Source organism: Miniopterus schreibersii (genome assembly GCF_964146895.1).
Source record: "Miniopterus schreibersii genome assembly, chromosome: 1".
Classification (NCBI taxonomy): Eukaryota; Metazoa; Chordata; class Mammalia; order Chiroptera; family Miniopteridae; genus Miniopterus; species Miniopterus schreibersii.
Window position 1 is genome coordinate 10,201,275 of NC_138101.1, and position 20,464 is coordinate 10,221,738.

The 20,464-nt window shown below is 41.2% G+C and overlaps 1 protein-coding gene across 3 annotated transcripts in view; it reads left to right on the plus strand.

The window, feature by feature from the left end:
* The window catches only part of SLIT2 (slit guidance ligand 2), a 297,260-nt gene that overhangs the window by 237,290 nt on the left and 39,506 nt on the right, over nucleotides 1–20,464 (plus strand). For all 3 annotated transcript variants that reach the window (XM_081147027.1, XM_081147028.1, XM_081147029.1), the window contains 7 exons: nucleotides 906–977; nucleotides 1,465–1,536; nucleotides 2,991–3,062; nucleotides 4,730–4,893; nucleotides 15,425–15,549; nucleotides 15,675–15,772; nucleotides 17,036–17,175. In XM_081147027.1, coding sequence (XP_081003153.1) covers nucleotides 906–977; nucleotides 1,465–1,536; nucleotides 2,991–3,062; nucleotides 4,730–4,893; nucleotides 15,425–15,549; nucleotides 15,675–15,772; nucleotides 17,036–17,175 — 743 coding nt within the window. The remainder of the gene's footprint in view (nucleotides 1–905; nucleotides 978–1,464; nucleotides 1,537–2,990; nucleotides 3,063–4,729; nucleotides 4,894–15,424; nucleotides 15,550–15,674; nucleotides 15,773–17,035; nucleotides 17,176–20,464) is intronic.

Here is a 20,464-nt window from a genome sequence, read left to right on the forward strand (position 1 = left end):
GAATATAAAGGGAGGTACTTTATCGTTAAAGTCTATCTGATTTTAGAGTAAATAGGACTGACTTAGGAGGCAGATTTCTAGTATTCCTATAATAAGGAGGTTTATTCCTAATTAGCGAATTCTAGAAACCAAGGTAGCAGAAAATATTGCATTTCTCAACGTAAACTTTACCCCAGGGCAGCGATTTTCAACTGGTGTGCCACAAGATTTTTAAAGCATGCGCTCTCTGACTATAGTCAGGGGCACCGACCTCTTGACAACAGGCAGCACCATCCTAGCCGTCGGGTGTGAAAGCATCGGAATTAAACCTTTTCTGCCCCGGCTGGTGTGACTCGGTGCCTAGAGCTCCGTGAATGTGCTTAAGTGAGGGGTCCGTCCAGCTGTGCAGCTTGCCTCTGTGTGTGGGTGAGCCTATGTTCCCATGAAGATAGGCATGTGCAGCCGACGGAACTTTCGAGAGCAAAGGTTTATTTCCCACCCATACCACGTGTCCACTATAACCGGCCTCCGCGGGCCTTTGCTCTGGGACCAGGCAACAGTCGCAGGGCCTAGGGAAGGTCATAGGCCTTGCAGGAGAGAGAGGGGAGAGGATATGGGAGAAGTGGGACGAGCTCGCTCGCTCTAGATCCCTTGTGAAGTGAACCGGGCTCCCGGTGCCTGCAGCTCCCTGGCCAAAGCGAGACGTGTGGCCCCCCTAACTTCAGCCGACCAGGGCTGAGTCCTTAGGAGCGACCTTAGAGTCTGCCCCAGAGGGGTGCCCGATGTCCTACTGTTTTCAGGTAGAAGCTGGGTGCTGACAAGGCTGCTGTGACCATGCACAAAAAGACCTTCTCTTTCTATGAACTGCGAATACTTTGATCTCTTTGCTAACAGTAGCTTCCGTCTCTTTTCCTTTTCTCTTCTAGAGACTTAAGTAACAACCGAATAAGCACCCTTTCAAACCAGAGCTTCAGCAACATGACCCAGCTCCTCACCTTGTGAGTGCGAATGTGTGGTACTGAGTTCTCATTAATTCACCGGACAAAATGCATTTTCTAGGCCCTGGACATTCCTGGTCAACAAGACAGATAGCATCTCTGTCCCCGGGGAGTGTAAATACTTGCGAGAAACAGACAGATAATACCCTCAGTAAGCCAACAAATACAGACAGTACAAACGGTGTTGGCTTCTATAAAAGATACACAGAATATTTACGCCCATGTGGGGTTAGGAGGGACCCTTAGCAGGCTTCCGGAGAAGCTGCCTTCAGGCGGGCATAGTGCAGGAAGCTTTCCAGACTGGGTTTAGGAAATAAATAGGATGTACCTGTGAAACAACACAAAAATGTTTAAAAAAATATTATGTGTCAATATTCTCAGTTTATAAGATGTTAAAATAACCCTTTTCTTAGCTGCTTTATTTTAAAAATGGCATTTGGCCATTTGGGGAGGCCTGAGAAAGACCAACTGGCTTGTGTGCTTTCAGGATTCTTAGTTACAACCGCCTGAGATGCCTTCCTCCCCGAACCTTCGATGGATTGAAGTCTCTCCGGCTACTGTAAGCATCTTATGTTCAATAAAGTAACTCTTTCCTCAGGGCTCCAGTTGTCTATTTAATGACATACCTGCTTTGTTGATCCTTGGGTGTTTTCTGATATATGCATCGGGATTTACTACAAATTTGAAAAATCATATCTCACTGCGTCATTGTCCAGCAGCTTTGATTTGGACTATGTAACTTTCTCTTCTATAGTGCTGCTTTTACTCCAGTTGTTTAATTGATAATATGTAATATTTAGAGGTCTGTTTCACATAGAGTCAACTAACTTTGAAAGAAATATAGGAAATTACATTTCTTTACAGATTGCTTAATAGGTGAATTTTTAAACATATGAAATAAAACACGATCCTCAAGCCCAATACCCTCCCGAGAGTTTACTGTTATACAGTTTGTTCTTTTCTGGCCCTCCTTTCTAGGCATTTGGTTTTATATTACGATATATGTATGCCCCCAGCTGTGTAAATTGTAAAACCATAAATGGGACTTGTCTTGTTCAGCCACGTCTTCACCGTCACTCATTTTACTTCCAAATTCCCATTACTCTGCCCTCCAGCCCGCAGAGCAGCCCGCATGCCGCTGTGGCGCAGGTGCGCTGGTGGCCCAGCAGTGGCCCGCGGGGCAAGTCACTGTCCCGTGCATTGGGGGGAAACCAGAAATAGCTGTCGCATTGTCCTTCACAGGAGATCTCGACAGTTCACACATTTATTTTTTCCACCGACTATTTAGCAGAGCACCTGTTTTAAAGCACTCTTGCAAATATTGAATGTCATCAATCCTCTCATTTTCGCCATATGACAAATGGAACTTGATTTTCCACTTCTGTTTTAATTTGCAATTCCAATGACGAGAGCATTGGAATATATTTTGTTTGTTTATTGAGCATCTGTGCTGCTTAGTCTGTGAGCCTGATCGTATCGTTGCCCAATTTTTATTGGGTACTTTGTCTTTTCCTGATTAACATACGTATCTTTATGCATCTACCACTTGACTCAAGGCTTGTAGGTCTTTTCACAAAGGAATTATTCCTCGTATCTTACGTACGTTGCAGATATTTCCCATTCTGTTCCTTACATGTAATCTGTTATAGCATGAATATATTGTACGTTGTCAAAAATGTGTCAGCCCTTTTCATTATGGCTTCCGAGTTTTATATAGTGCTTTTCTATCCTGTGTGTATAGAAAGGAGCTCTTCTGTATTTTGTCTTACTACACACTAGCTTTATTTTTACATTTAACCCTTCAGTCTAGAATTTATTGCACGCACATGACTTGAGGTAGGAACTAACCTTTTGCTTTTGGAAATAGATGCCCAGTTGTACCAGACTATTGAATAGACCATCTTGTCTGCACTGATTTAAAAATGCTTATTACCAACTGTAGTTTCCTACATGTGTGGGGATTTTTTTGAACTCTCTGAATTATAGAAAATTTAATTTTGCTTTTTCTTTTAGGTCTTTACATGGAAATGATATTTCTGTTGTGCCTGAAGGCGCTTTCAACGATCTTTCTGCATTGTCACACCTGTGAGTACCTAGTTCGTGGCAGGGGGTTAGGGTCGCACTGTCCCTCGCAAGCGAGTTTGGAAAACATGTCCTCTGCTGCCCCTTTTATTGTCACATCATAACATGTGATTGGTCCCATCTTTAAAGAAGATGTAAAGGTTTTCAGTCTTTGAACTTCCAGGAAATGTGACAGAGAACACAAAGAAAAACATTTCCCCCAACACGAGGGTTGGGCTATTGCCCTCTAGCACACTATAGCGTCTTGAACCCTAATTTATTTTTGCATGGTGCCGTAGTCAATGCTGAATAATATTTGCTAAATAAATGAATCCCATGTGAGCAAATCAGGGCAGGTTTCGCGGAAGAGGTGGTACTTGGGATGTGACTTAGAAAAGTTGGGTTTGGGGAGACTGATTTGAAGGAGAGTCCATATTCTAGAATCAGAGGGCATGAAGAGAAAAGGCATAGGCTAGGAAGCTGGGTAAGCCACGTGTATAAGAAGAAACACTTTCAGCTAAGCAAAGAGAACGCAGATAATGGGAAGTAAGGGCCAAGATAATAAATTAAAGCTATCTTGTGGAGTTGGGCATTAAAGTTACACTAGAAAGTACTGTGGTTTTACAAGTACATTTTGGGGGGTTTCTAATAAAAGAGTAAAATTAATTTTGCCTAGACTATAGATCTAAAACATGACTAATCCTTAGTTAATTATCAATCAGAATTAATCAGTTTTTAAATGCCATTTGTGTATGTCTAGTGCCCAAACTTGGCAATTTTACAAACCCACCAGTTAACTTCTTTGGCCTCAGTTTCTTAGTCTGTAAATGATTTAATAATAATATTGACATCAGAGAGTTGGTGTTTTGGATAAAATGAGGTAATTCGTGTAAATAAGTGGCTTAGCACAGTTCCTGCCTCTGGGATGACGTGATGAGTCCTAGCTATTGTCCTGATCGCTTTTCCTGTCAGTACCTTCTGTGAGTAGGAATCAGAGTTCCGAAATGAAGGCCTTTGTAAAGGGACCTTCATCCAATGACAGTCTAAATCAGCTTTGGAAACCTTTATGCCTCTTTATTATTTCATGCCTCTCTTACCTTTGTACCTTTATACTTACTGGGTTTTTACCCTGAAATATCCTTCCCAGCCTTTCCCACCTACTTAAACCATTGAAAAGCTTAGAAACTAGTCCCCCAGAGAAGTTACCCTCTGTTCACAGTCATCTTGTAAATACTCCTCCTACAGCGCTTCCAAAGGAAATTTAAGTGTACGTCTGAGTAGATGTTAATCTCCCTTGCAGAAGGCTTTCTTTGGAGTTAAGAGTAATGTGGTTTTCATATTTGGGTCCCCAGAACCTCGCATAGGCATTGGTTTCTCAATAAGTAACTGGCGAGGGAAGGAAGTGTTGATCTGCACCCAGTACAAGCCTGTCTCTACAAATACCCGGACACTGTCTAAATTTCAGGGACTTGTTAATACTAGTGACAGCTCACTAGATCTCAGTTTTACGTCATTCAGGAAAATGGGTAATCCCAGGGTCTCTATTGTCTTTGAAATTGTTTTTGTCAACAAATCTATAGGGAGTTTCTGCTGAGCATCACTTTATGTTCCCTTAGGAGCTAATATCCCCATGCGTGTGTGTGTGTGTGTGTGTGTGTGTGTGTGTGCACGTCTGTGGTGCTGTTTTTCAGGGCCATTGGAGCCAACCCTCTGTACTGTGACTGCAACATGCAGTGGTTGTCCGAGTGGGTGAAGTCAGAATATAAAGAACCGGGAATTGCTCGCTGCGCTGGGCCTGGAGAGATGGCCGATAAACTCTTACTCACCACTCCCTCCAAAAAGTTTACCTGTCAAGGTACGGTTCTGAATTATTTGTATTTCTGTAAAGAAAAATTTGCCTCATCAATTTCAAAATAAAAGGAATACCATTTGCCACTAATTTTAAAGGGATAGCTGAAAAGCCCCAGTAACTACTTGCTGTTTCCACCCAGACGTGGGCAGGACAGAGCAGTTACCTGAGGCACCAAGTACAGAATTAGGCTTTTCAAATACACTGCAGAAACAGTCCACTGGAAATGACTGTTTCCTTTAAAATGCATGAAGAAGTGAAGAGCACACTATTTCTGGAAATTCCTCTCCTAGCCTCTAACGAGTGAAATATTTTGATTTTGCTTTTGCCTTGTCTGATCGTGCGCCCTGCTCCCAGGGCTGCCAGGGCCCTGTGGCTTCCTGACGCCAGGTAAGGACATGAGCCCCAAGTGTCAGGCCAAACCTCCCCGCTGGCCTCGTGTGCTGCCCTCTTCCTGTGATAATGTGGCTGTTTCTTCCTGTTTTTATCCCTTCCCCCCCTTTGTTTTATGTATTTGTGAATCCGCAATAGCATTTTAGTAACAAATATTTTTTCTCTTATTATAAGAATAATATATGCCCAACACAGAAAAATCTAAATAACAAAATGTAAACAATAAGAAACATTTTATTTCTGCAAAACCTAAAATGAACCATTAATCCCAATACCTAGACATCACCGGTAATGAACTTGTTTTGTGTTTTTTTCCATGTTTACTAGTCAAATGTATGGACTTAGATCCCTTACCAAAAACAGGATAGAAGGTTACTGTTACTCTTAATTTGTAGATATTCAAGAGGTCCACTCCTCATTACTAGGTGGAGAGAAATTCTTGAAAAGTCTAAATGTATAATCAGCAAAGGTTTATTAAATATATTTTATGTATAAAACTAAATCCCAGCCTGGCCGTGAGGATGGAATGGCTCAGTGGTTGAGCATCCACCCATGAACCAAGAGGTCACAGGTTCAATTCCCGGTCACTGCACATTCCTGAGTTGTGGGCTCGAACCCTAGCAGGGGGCGTGCAGGAGGCAGCTGATCTGATTCTCTCTCATCATTGTTTCTATCTCCCTCTCCCTTTCCCTTCTTCTCTCTCTAAAATCAATAAAAACATTAAAAAAGCACCACACCTAAATCCTAAGTGTCCTGAACCATACAGAAGTTCATGCTACGGTCTTGCCCCCCAAGGCTTGCAAACCTAGCTGAAAGGATTGGCTTCCAAAGGCTGCTGATTTGGGTGGGAAAAACCATATCTAAGGAGTAATAGTGTGCGGTGGGTCACAGCGAGAGTGCGGAGGCCCAGCCTGGCCCACCTGGGCTAAGCCAGGTTCACTAGTTGTGGGACTTGACTAGTTTCGCTGCTCTGTGCTCAGTGTCTCGTATGCAAGCAGAGGCGACGATGGTACATACCTAAGGGAGCTCGTTAAGATTAGAGGAATCATTATATGCAGAATCTTTTTTTTTAAAAAAAAAAGCCAATTTTATAGAAACAAAGAAGAGAATGGTTGGTTACCAGGGGCTGGGGGAAAGGGAAAACGGGGGGCTGTAGGTCAGAGGGTTCAAAGGTGCAGTCATACGGGGAGTAGGTCGTGAGGATGGAATGGTCAGTATGGTGACAATAGTGAAAGATACCGTGTTGTCCACTTGGAAGTTGCTGGGTAGATCTTAAGCATTCTCACCACGCGCAAAAATGTTAACCATGTGAGGTGACAGATCTGTTAATTATACTAATTCCACAGTGTATTTGTATATCTGGTCATCCCATTGTACACATTAAATACATACCATTGTATTGGTCAGTTATTCCTCCATAAAGTTGGAAACAAAGATTAGTTGAATTAATATATGTAAAACACGTTGCCTTACACACAGGAAGCACCCAATATAGGTTAAGTGCAATTTTATTATTATAACACTTCAAAAGACCAACAGAAAATGATGAGGGACTCTTTGATTTATTGATTAAAGAAGGAATTTTCAAAAACTATATACCCTTCCAACATTTTTAACTTGGCATCTAATGCTTTTTTCCATAGCTATAAGTGGTTGCAAAATATGTCATTTGCGGTTCACTGTAAAGTTTGACATTTAAAAAAACCCTACCTTTTTCCATTATTCCTTTAAATGTGTCTGGGGGAGTCTCCATATAACAGCTAATTTTAAGAGACAAAAACAAGATCCTTCTTTTTTCTTTTTCCTTGAACTTCTGTTTTTCTCCTTGAATTCCTGTTTCCAGTGCATCAGAGAATTGTATCATTCTTTATTATAAAAAAGGTGTACGTCATTTGATTTTTAAAAATTTTCTGCCACCAAAAATCTGACTTTGTACATTTTTCTTTCAACTGAATTATTTCCATTAATACTCGAGCCATTGATTGGGACACCGTTGATTAGGACAGCTTAATTATTTACCCATATTTTAATGTTGTTATTGAAAGTAGAATTTTATTGGAGATGCCTCTCTGGGATTGTGCAGAGCCTTTGCAAATACGCAGTATTTTGCATTGTTCTTTGGTGACTCCAGCTGTTTCCTTGGGGCAGTGCCCTGGGGTGAATTCCTGGTGGCTGAGAGGTAGATCGCTTTGTAAGGGAAGATGACTGTCAAAGGGAAGGAGGAACTGGTTCATAACTCTTATTCTAGGGATGTTATTGGGCAGAATGCTTGTAGAAAGATTGTATGGGGGAAGTTGAGAAACTGCAAATTGATTCTATTACACTTCTCTGTGCTCAAGGACACATACTCTGAAAAATGCTAGTGCTTATCTGTATTTCTTAAAGTTTAGAGTTTGCCAGAGATACTTTTGAAAAAAAAAATTCATGATACCACAAATTTGCGCAAAGCTACATATTTATATTTCATCCTTAGAGCATCCTGGTTCTCATTAATTGATTAAATGTTCTCAGAATCCAAACACATAGATACATACATACGTACAGAAAAATCTTTTTAACTCAAGATTTATCTGATTTTACCTTTTTTGTTTGTTTCATGACTCTAGCGTCTCATGTACTTAGTGTCCTTTGAATGGAAACGTGCTTGAGGGAAAATTGCTCTGTCTGTGTGATAAAGCTCTGTGCGATGATGGAAATGTTCTCTAGGCACCATAGCCGCTAGCCACGTGTGATGGTTGAGCACTTAAAATGGGGTGAGTGCAGCTGAGGAAATGCATTTTAAATTTTATGTAATTTAAATTTAAACATAAATCACCACGTGTGGCTAGTGAATTTCATATTGGGTGGAACAGTTGCTACAAGGGCTCATGTCACAGGCATGTGGCTGTGGAAGGTTCTGTGGTGCAGGTGTGTCTAAGCCGGCTGTTTGGACAAGCAGACGGCGCTGCTGCGAGTGGAACTGCAGGAGCATTGCTGCGCGGGAGCATTGCTGCACGGGAGCATTGCTGCATCTGTTCCAGGGCCTCCAGGAAACTGTCGAGCTGAGACTTAATTGACAGATGATTTAAGGGCTTAGATTTCTTAGCTCAGCTGTGGCAGCTTAGCTTAATATCCACTAAGTTATCAAATCAATGGATTTTATAACATTCAAGGTGTACCCTAAGCTGATAGCCAACAGCATGCTGTGGACCAGTTGGCCAGCAGTGTAGACATTCAGAAGTCAACGAGCATAGCGTGATTGCATTTAGCACACTTTAGGGTGTACCTGCTTTTGCTGTACCTTAATGTAATTAAGACTCTGCTAGTTCAGGATTTATAACAATTCAGATTGGATCTCTGCCCATAGGGCTACTACTGCTAATGATAATAACAATGAGCAGTTTGCATTATGCTGAGAATTTTACATAGATAGTTATCTCTTAATTTTTACATCATTCCTATTGTAGGTACTATTATTTCTACATTTGAGAGAAGAAAATACGGTAATGTAGGGAGATTAATTGATTCAGAATCACCCAGCTGCTGAGTGAAGGAGCCAGAATTTGGACCCTATCTGACTGCAGAGCTTGCCCTGAAGTTCACTTCCTATTTTTTTTTTTTTTAATATATCTTTATTGATTTTAGAGAGAGGAAAGGAGAGGGGGAGAGAGAAAGAAACATCAATGATGAGAGAGTCATTGATCGAGCCCGCAACCCGGGCATGTGCCCTGACCGGGAATCGAACTGTGATCGCCTGGATCCTAGGTCGACGCTCAACCACTGAGCCACACCCAGCCGGGCCCACTTCCTAATTTTCAATAAAATTATTCTCAAAACAAATTGTCGATATAAATAAGATTGTGCCCCCCCCCCATTATTGAAACATACTTAGAAAATGAAAGTTTGAACCACTCACATGCTGCCAGAAATATTTACATAGTAAATGGATTGGTAGGAGGCGAAGTAGCCTCATCTTTAATTAGATTAATTCAGGGTAGGAAATGTGAGTGCTGTGGTTCAGGGCCCCCATGCTTTATAGGCTTAAAAGCAATCAAATGGTGCTTCTTAAATATTTTACACTTCGAATGTTTTATATTTTAATGAAACTTTTCCCATAGTTCTATCAGTTGAATGTGTTTTATTTTATTCATGAAAACATGTAAGTACATACTCCTCATATTAAGGTTTGTAAATATGTAATTTCAAATTACAGCAAGAAGAGGAATATTCTTTATTTGAAGACATGTTTGCATAGCTGTATTTAAATATAACTTACGGTTTTTCTCTGCTGGGAAAGGCTGGGCTATTATTTTGAGTAATTAATTTTTTTTCACAACCATTTGTGTCCTACATTTTCAGAGTATTTTCTTTATGATTTAATCTCAGTTTCAGCGGAGTGAACTCATGAGCTCACAGATATTATCAAGTTCTTTTTGAAATAAATTTTTAAATTTTTTTTAAAAAGGAAATAAATGAACTGGATGATACAGATTATCAGAGCATATTTAATTAATACCCAGATCAGAACATCCATGAGTGGGAAGCAGATGGACATAACTTGTCTTTGTGACTCATAGGTCCTGTTGTCAACTTTCAGATACCAGAGAAAGTTAGAATGACGAAGCCATTCACAGCAACACAGAGGCTTTGCCCTCTCGGGTTTTCACTGGGAAAAGCAGCATGGAATGTAGAATGTTTTCATGTCTGAGATTCCCTGTACTGCTCTTGGTTCAGGAAGATTTAGCGCTGCAGACAACTGAATTGTTCATTTTAATTTGACATACATTTACTAAACACTTGAACGTGCTAAGGAGTGAAGAATCTAATGGAAATTAATGTGGTCCTTCTCTCACTCAACAAATATTATTCAAGTTCCTGTTATGCACCAGGCATGGAGAGTTCTGAGGTGCTCCGAATGCACCAAAAACACCATCTTTAGAAAGCAAACAAGGGCTATTTTTATTTTGTGTCATAAATTTTAAAATACTGAGAAAATTTTAGCAGACATTTATTTTAAGTGATGAGAGCCAGTGGTTAGTATTTTTTCTTAAATATATACATCCATATTCTCTCTGATGCAATAATTCCATAAAATAATTATTGCTATCTTCCATTTAAATGTAACTCAAGAAACTCACTTCCTGGCCTAAGGCTGCATGTGTGCGTAGCCAATGGCCGAGCCAGGTGATCCCACAGGTGTAATACCCAGCTTTTGTGTTTTCGTTTAACCGTTTATGGGATTTAGTGCAGACTTATAGGATTTTAATCCCCTATCATCTCGTGACCATCTCCACCCCTCCAATGAAACTACAGAGGTACCAGCGACTCCCATCTTGGCAGTTCCAGTGAGTTCCTTTAGTTATCTTCATTTCCCTCTTTATCGTCTTAGATGGTGGCGGCCACTGCGCCTTCCTGTGCATTCTCTTCGCCTTTCTTTATTCCTATGGTGTGACCACTTACCACTCTTTAATATTAACATGCATGGGATTCTCGCCTTCACTCTTTTAAATTAATTGATTTCAACCTCATGGCTTCAGATATCTAGCCATGACTTTTCTTATGAACTTCAGACTCATATTCTCACTCACCGAGTGAATTCCTCCCCCTTGATGACTTGCAGAAACTTAAAACATATTCCAAAACATACATTCCCATTACCCACATCCTCATACAGCTGTGTTCTGTAGTTGATACAAATATGTCCCTAGAAACTCAAGCATTTCATTTGGCTTTTATTTCTAAAACTTAGCCTAGTGTCTGAGGGGCACAAAATAGACCTCAATAAATATTTGATAATTAAATGACTTAATGATGGAATGTTAAAATATGTGATTGATATTGGTGCTTAAGAAATGCAATAATGTAATTCCAAGTGGGGTGTGGAATCTTTGGTTTTAAACAAAAACCTCCTCTTGTTAAATTGTGCCCAACCTCAAATATCCCCTACATTTTTTCTGAGTTATCTTTGATATACCTCAGACTTTGTACAAGGTTAGTACTAGAGGATTTTGTTATTTGACTCATGTTTCCAAGGGATACCAGAATGAAGGCAGACCCTGGAATCTAGCTAGAAATTTGTGTCTGGAGCTTTTAGTCATAAATCAAAGTGAGATACAATTCTCAGTGGGTGGCAATATTGGTGTCAGGTGCCCAGCTAGTGATTTGAGTCAAGTAAGCAAGTCTGCCTACAAGCCTTAATGGATTTGAGGTCTAGCGGTTCTTCCATTAAAGATTAAAGTAACTGACAGAGACAAATTGTTAACCAAACTTTCTTTTCATTTCCCTTTGAATTATTAAACTAAACACACCTCCAGTCCAGATAGCTGATGCTAGAAGGCTCTCTTAAATCAAGACCAAATCTTAAATCAGTACAGGTAGCCCAGACTATAGCCTCTTTCATTTCAGTGACATTAGTAAAAACCTCTGTCCCTGGAGTTAGATTTCTCTTCTCCTCTATAGCACACATTTTATGAGGGCTAATGTTTTGGAAATAATTTCACAATTCTTATAACCACTTTACTTTGGGAAGGAGGAAAGACTGACGGTCTTGAAGTTGTATGGGAGCAAGCTATATAGTTCCTTAAAGATGGCCTCTCCTATTTCTGGTGGTTGTCTGTACCAAATTTACAAATCAGAGTTGCTGTCTTAAAAATTTGAAATCATTGACTCTTGAGTGCTGTTACCCAGTGAGCAATTATCTCTCGGCGTCCACTTCCATTCCCCATGGTTTTGATAGTAACAGCCCCACAGTTTTCCCAGATTTGAGCAGCCCCTGGCATAGCAGAAGGCTGTCGGTGAATTTGTGATGGATGAGTAAGTGGCGAGCTCTGATTTTCCAGTGTCTACGTTAAATTTGAGGGCAGACTGTAGGTGTTGACCTGGGACATTTTACATAGGGGACTTGAGCGTCTGCACATTTTGGCATTCAGGTCTTGGAACCAGTGCCCTGTAGTTACTAAGAGACAGCTTAAGTTTTGGGGGAATCAAAAGTTACATGGGGATTTTCAACTGCTTTGGGTTCAGTGCCCCTAACTCGAGTCATTCAAGGGTCAACTGTGGTTCCAAGGGATTAGAGTATAGAAATACGCAGAGTTCGATGAACCATGTAGATGTACAAGTCACATTATAAGAAGGATGTTTACTTAGGTGGAATTACAATCTAAATAAAATAGGAAAGGGAATTAAGGTATTTGGACATAGCGGATGCTGCTATTTGGAATTTATATAACTTACAAACATCTTTTTAATCACCCTTTACCCACACTTGAGTACTCAAAATAAGAAATTATCATTAAAGACCTGATTTCCAAAGATTTTTAGAAGAGAGAAGCAAATAGGATGGCAGCCCGTCGTCAGCCTTCAGCCTGAAGGAGTTAGAACCTAATACTTCCCTGTACTCCCATCTTGATGCCACCAGAACAGCTCATGGGGTCAAGAAGAAATTGTCGTGGCCCAGCTGGCGTGGCTCAGCGGTTGAGCGTCCACCTGGGATCCAGGAGATCGCGGTTCGATTCCCGGTCAGGGCACAGGCCCGGGTTGCAGGCTCCATCCCCAGTTGGGGGAGCACAGGAGGCAGCCGATCAATGACTCTCTCAGCATTGATGTTTCAGTTCTCTCTCCCTCTCCCTTCCTCTCTCTGAAATCAATAAAGACATGTTTAAAAAAAAGAAAAAAAGAAATTGTCAGAATAGGCCTGTGCACCTGGTAAAGCTGCTTATTTTGATTCCTTTAGCTCAACTGAACATATACAAGGGAACGGCGACCTCCCTTTGTATTCCAGTAAGAATTTCCAGATAGAAAATAACTGGCAGGATTAGCTATATGGGAAACCAAAGTGGAAAAATAAGATAGTGCTCATTAATCAGATATGGTTCAGTGGATATTGATTAAATAAATCTTGACCATGTGTTGCACTGGACGGGGACTCTTTTAACCTGGCCATTCTGTCACCTGCACACTCTATTTAATTCTTCAAATGTATCAATGTATCCAGAACACCCCCCCCATAGCAATTTCTGGCTTCTCATTTAAATAATCAAACGTAACTTTTGAAAACGTCACATTCCATGGATAAACTTAGAAACTGGCAACCCTGAACTCCTCTTTTCATACCACGGGCTTACAAGGTTGAAAGCACAGAAACAGACAAAAAGACAATTTTTCTCAAGGTCTTGGGACGTGGCCAGAGGAACGTGTCCAGTCCTTGCATTTGCTGACGTGCCGTTTTGCTGGAGTGCAGCCCTAGCTGCTTTGTCCTGTGCCTTTGTTCAAAATCAGATTCTTTGCCTTCGAGCCTAGCGAAGGGATCCATTGCCAGTGAGGTGCTTCCTTTCCTGTTGCTGATTCCGAGTGTGGTAACTTTAGCAAATACAAAGTCATTTACTGTGGAGTATTTCATTAATTTGACTCACTGCCGTAACTAGCTGCCTCCATTCGTTTCTGCAGTATGCTGAAATGGCTAAATTTTTGCCCCTAATTGATAAATAAGTTGGGAGGGGTGAGGAATTGAATTTCTATGAGGGTCTCTTCAGTGTTAATCCCAGAAATGTTCCAGCTGAAATTTGATATAGAGGCTGCACTAGTTATTCCCATTTCCAAGAAAAAGTGAAGGGGACATTGGCAAAGCCCCCCTAACGACTGAGGTGGCACTAGAAGCAGACAATACCCCTTCCCATTAACAGTCATCCCCAGAACTGTCGTCCTTTTCAGATGGTCAAAAAGAAAGAGGAATCTCTATACTTCAAGTTTTTTATTAATGGAAAAACTGAATAATAGGAGAGCGATCCTGTTTCGGATTTTACTTCGGAAGCATGTGTGAGCGGCTGGCACTCCCGGGGTGAGGGACCCTGAGATATGCGCGTCTTAGGGCCGCGTTTTCTTGCACACGTGGGCTCCTGTCGGTAGAGTAAAACCTCACGAACGTGAGCTCTCGTGGGTGGAGAAACAGGATGGCAGGCGCGGTATGGGAGCAGGAGTCACCCGGCTTTTGGGCAGTGTCCCTCAGAAGGCTGGAGCGTGACAGGGAAGGAGGGACATGCTGTGCAACTGGCTCGGGTGATTTTGCTGGAAGGGGCCTGTGATCAGATGCCTTCGGAGTCGTAGCTGCTGTCTCAATGAGTATTTCAGAGGCGGTGAGAGCAGGAACAACTAGAACATTTGTATTCTGCATATAAAGATGTCCCCTGGATAGAATGTCCTCGCCTGACAGTTGCCTAGCGGCAGCCCAGTGAGTCTCATGTCACTGAGGCCGGTCCAGCTCCCACACTGTTAGCCGTCTACGGGGTAAATGCGCGCGACCAAAGGAAAAGGGCTGTGGCCGGGTCTGCATCGGATCCAAACCTTTTACGGATCGTGAGTTATTTTAAATGCATTTTGCAAAAAGTGGGATGGTAGGTAGAGGTGGCTTCAGGGAGGGGTCCTCCGGGCAAGGAGTCAGAAGCTCCACCCCGGGTGCCCGCGCCAGGCAGCGAGCGAACTGGATGGCCCGGCGGGAGGCGAGAGGTAACGGGGTGAGCGGTTTATTTCCACGTGCGTGGAAGTGGGTCCACTTGTATCTGCTGTCGGAAAGCCATCCTGCTGACCTAGCGTTATCAGAGAAGGTGCATAATATTGCAGCTTTCATTGATGAATTTGTATTTTAACTGATGAGTTTCTACTTGCTCATACAATTCACCCACTCATCTCCGAGCCTGCGCCTGTATGCGGGGGTGCACACATACACACACACACACACACACACACACACACACACACCCACCTCTTTGGGATGGATGACATGTATTTCCACGATAGCTGGCTGAGTTTTAAGATGCAGACAGTGGCCATGGAGCTCAACCACAGAAGCTAGTCAGCCCGTGAGGGGACTGACACTGACCCTGTGACATTGGCATCATTAACATCAGACACTAACCACCGAAATCAAAACCCAGTGCCCCGCTCTGATGTTGGAGAGTCTCGCCATCCCTCTCAATGGGAAGGCCTCCTGTTGTATCCTTGCACATAATGTGATGATGCTGACATCAGGTTTTGTGATGGAAGAGATTTACATACAGACATGTGACCAGTAACATATACAAAATGTACCATTACATTAAGGCATTAAAATAATCTTAAGTGACCTAAAAATAGAAAGCACCAGTTTCTCATATTTTTAAATTATTTTTAGGTCCTGTGGATGTGACTATTTTAGCTAAATGTAATCCCTGCTTATCGAATCCATGTAAAAATGATGGCACCTGTAACAATGATCCGGTTGACTTTTATCGCTGCACCTGTCCGTATGGTTTCAAGGTGAGTAGAAGCTCTCATAGGAGCCATGATCTGAAAACATAGCTTTCTTGGTGGGCCTGCCTTATTTTACTGTGCTGACAACTACTTCATTTGCACTCAACTCTACTTGGCCATTCCTTCTGCAGGGGCAGGACTGTGATGTCCCTATTCATGCATGCATCAGTAACCCATGTAGACATGGAGGAACTTGCCACCTAAAAGAAGGGGACAGAGATGGATTCTGGTAGGTCATTCATTAGTCTGTGATCCGTGTCTGAAATGTTGGAACAAGAATAGCTAAGCAAACATGCATTCTGCTTTGCAAATCAAGGAACATTATTTTTTTTAAATGCCAGAAATCTATTCATGAGGACAATATATATGTATGAGTCTTTCTCTGAGATACCGCAATATATAAACAAAAGGAGATATTACAGTATTTTCAGCTCAGGAAGCTACAAAATCAAGAAATTTGAAAAGACTCACGTGCTTCCATTATGATTCATCAAGTTAGGTCAGATCAAGGCCAAGTAGTGACTGTATTATGCTAATTAATAGCCAACTAGTCTCCTACTGCAAGTCGTAGATTCATCTGTTGCTGTGTGTATTGCTTTAAAGACAGTGCGTAATGAAAAGATGTAGGTCGCACTGAAACAAAATTAATGATTCATTTCCAAACCCCAATATGAGTAGACAGCCATGCTGTGCACATTTTTAATCCGGACTTATTTAATCATACAGTACAATTACCTTAGATGTACTTCATGAATTATGAAATAGAGTTCTTATAATGACACTAATAATTTCACATAAGAATGCTAATGTACTACTAAAGCTTGTTAGAAACATCGCTTTCTATAACAAATAGGCTTCATTTCTGCATTCTGTTATGAAATTGTCTCTTTCTCATCAAGGCTTTTCAAAGATTATTCTGATACCTATCAAGGCGAAATGTACAATGTTTTATGCCCATGAAAAAATTGCATTTGTTGAGACATCAAGAGAACATTCACATTTTATAATTGCAAGGCAGACAAAATTTTATTTTCAAATTCCTTTTTTTTGTTTGTTTTGAGACATCAAGAACATTACACATAGGGTAATAGGTGCTGTCAATTTTGTTTAAAATCGGACCCAGTTCCTCCTCACTTATGAGCAAAGAAGCATGAATTATTTTGTTAGAACACAACTTGAGATTAAAATAGGGTAAATTTAGCTTGTGTGTTAGATCTGCAAATATATTGGATTTATTGATTTATAGGACCATGGGGCCATTTGCCATCTTGCAGCCAGCATTAATTTTTTTTCAAATTGTTTCTGACTTGGAGGATTTTATCTTAAATTAATGCCTACAACATGTCATTTAAAAATTAATTTCTTGCAGTTAAAAGTTCTGTAAGTGATGAGTGTATTTAGGTTTTCTTTCAATGTTTAGACCCACATGGTTTTAAAATGCAGGGGGTTTTTTTGGTTTTGTTTTTTACATTTTTCACCCTTTGGCATTCAGGTGTATCTGTGCTGATGGATTTGAAGGAGAACATTGTGAAATCAATGTTGATGACTGCGAAGATAATGACTGTGAAAATAATTCTACGTGTGTCGATGGGATCAATAACTACACCTGCCTTTGCCCACCTGAGTACACAGGTAGGAAGAACTGGGAATGCTCGGCCGCCGGTCTGTGTACCTGAACCCATCATGGGCACCCTCTGCATGTGTTTAGTAAACCATTGTGTCCTTCAGTATCTGGTGTTTGGGAAATTAGGTGTACTATAAATAGCAGCCGGAGTTAGTGATGGTTTCGGCCAACCCAATGAAAGACCGGCCAGGCTCAGCTGTCACGTCATGCTATCCAGCCAAAACAGGAGGCATCATACTGAAGCTATTAGTCTCACAACCGAGTGACATTCCCATACAAGGCGTTTTTCCTGTGCAAATCAGCATATGTGAAAGGGGGCATTTCTTTACCTAGTTGAAACGTAATGAAGCATTTGGGATCGTATCCATACCCGCTTCCTCACTAATGAGCGTTTTCCTCTAGTAACTCATGTTCTTCAAAATCAAATACAAATAGAAAGTTATTGAGCACTTTGAATAATCTTATGAGACCATCACCTTTCTTCTGACATGTTGTCTCCTGGGATGATAAATCTCATAAGACTGTTCAGCCTCCTAACCTCTTCCCTGGGTAAACCAATTCGCTGTAGTCAGCCTCAAGTTTAAAACTTGTCTGTGAAGTCAGAATATCTATTTTGATTTATTTTTTTGTGGCTATGAAGAAGAAACTTCACAGTTACAATCTTGTTTTCTTAATAAATCACTCAGTTTTCATAGAGAAATGGAGAACGTTATACATTTTATTGGTAAGAAGAAATAGAGCAGTAAATTCTGTCTCTCTACTCAAAGCTACATTGTCATTTTATTCGGTATTTTTCATTAATTGCATCTATTTCCATCTAATATAATACATAGTTAAGGGTTTCAGAGGGCACAATAACTATGTAGATCACTAAGGTTAACATCACTAAACATGAAAGATGAAATCATATCTGTCTGATTAGCTGCCCCGGGAATTTATTGGGAGAGCGTGGAAATTTAAGCTTTTATGGGATACCCAAACTTTGCATTTCACTAAGTACCTTTCTTGATGGGAAAATGCTATATAGAGTAATGGGATTTTGCTTTGACCCCCCAGATCTGTTTGAGTGCCTCTGAGGCTACCTTTTCGTGGTATGTTTCTTTTAACACCAGGGAAGCACCCAGTGCCATATAAAGTAATATACTAAGTTTCCAGTAGAAATTAGAACATGTTGCATCCACCAATGTCTCTATTACATATACGCAGCCCTTGGGCCCCTTCGTGGGCAGAACGTGAGCATCCTTTGATATTTTTGTATTTACGAAGGATAGCAAGTGTGCTCAGCATGCACAGATCCTGAAGCCCTTGATGCTCCCCGGGATTCAAGAGTCATTGCAGGGGTTTGTAGAGTCTTGTGTAAGATGCCCAGTGTTTGCACTAAAACCTGTTACCTAGATTGACCTCGAAAGAGTAGCTCTCTTTTCCCACCAGAGTTCTTTAATCATTATAGAAAGAGCTTAATTCACTTCACCTTTTAGGCCTTTTTAAACCAATGACCAGGACAGATTGGACCAAAGCGTTTGGAGCACCCTGACTAGCTAGTGAGCTCCCCAGCCCAGCGGCCAGGACTGTCTGCAGCCCCTTTGTGTTGACAGCCTCGGCTTGGAGGGGGCCCCGCAGCGCTCGGTGCTTACGTGCTTTACGATCAGTTACAGAAGCTGGCCGACCCGTCCGAGTGGGGGTGGCGGGGTCCCCCTGCTTCGGCTTCAGACTGGCTCTAGCTTATCCCCGATCCATTTCTTTTGAGCCTCTGTCTTGTCTTCTCAACCTGCCCCTTCCGAGCTCCCTCCCTACACCCGATGCTCTTGACCACACATTGTATCTGCACGAAGTGACCCAGCTCCGGGCAGCTTCCTCGGAGAAGCAGTCGAAGCCCCCTCTTTCTGTGCCAGATCTCTTTCTTTGAAACCTCAAAAAAACCCCAAATTAGCAAAACCACTTTTTAGCCAACATGTGACATCTAGAAAAGCTATCGTGTGGGAACCCGCCAAGACTCTCTGTCAAGGGCCACTCTGTTCTCCCGGGACTCTTTTCGTCTTTTTAAGCACAGCTATGGCAGATATCGGTTTGCCTCAATTTTGGCAAAGTATAAACAAAAATACTGAGCTCAACCGAAACTTAATAGCATAAAGATATTACCCCTGTAACTTCGGGCCGAGTCTTGTGGGCACTGAAGAGTTTGACAATTTGGCATTAAAGCAAGTATCTAAACGAGGCCCCTTTGTAACTCCTCTATGAACTATAGCATTTTTGTCCATATGTGGAGTGAGCTCATTTACAAAATATCAAACAACCATCTGCAGATTTTGAAGTCAGTGGCACATAGCGGCCTTTAATTATAGGAAAGTATAAATTGGGCTCTAGAGTTTTATGTCCCTCTTCCTCCAAGTCCACAGTTAGAGAGGAATTTCCTTATAATGCGGCCGTATTGTTTTAGATGTAAGTTTGGAGTCTGATTAATGAGCATGAAATCTGGGAACAGAAACCCTGCTATGCTCGGGGAATATAATAACGTTGTCATTGTTTAAACATCATTCAAGTCACAAGTTGCTTTCTGTTTGAAGATTTTTCACTCCGTACCCCAAAGGCATAAGTGGGAACGTGAACTCTTTAGTTGGAACAAATAAAACTTCATGGAAAAAGCTCGTAAATTATTACGGGGAAAGGTTTTACATTTGGCATCCGTGGCAAGAGTCCGAGCGGACGTACTGTTGCTAATGGAGAAAATTCAGAGATCTGAAAGCAATCCGACAGAGAAGTCGTGATGGGACGGGCAGGCTATAAAACACAACTACAAATATCAAAAATAAAATGAACCACCATTGGGGAATTTATTAAATTTATTTGAGCCCTTGTGACCGACACATTAGAGTAAATCGTTATTGATTTGTTAGAGGACAAGACTATCTGCTCTTTTCTGATGTGGGGATTAACAACACAAATTTTAAAGGTCAATACTGATTTTCTCTTATCTAAACCTTGTATACCACCCACTCCCAGTTATCAGAACTGTTGTTTTCTATTTAATTCCATCCATTATCTGTACTAGTTGTATAATATATGGTTGTTGATTGCTAATATTCTGCAGACAAGATTGATTTTTGAAAAGTTTAATTCGGTATGATTCTAGATTAAAGTCACTACACTAAGGATTGAGCAAGTAGGACTCAGGAATTGCTAAACAAACAATTTTAAAATTTGCTCTGGAGTTTGATTCTAGCTTGAGAGATTATGTTTTTGATTCTTTTATTTTTTCAAAAAATCATTATTGTATCCTTTCTAAAACTGAAGCATTTC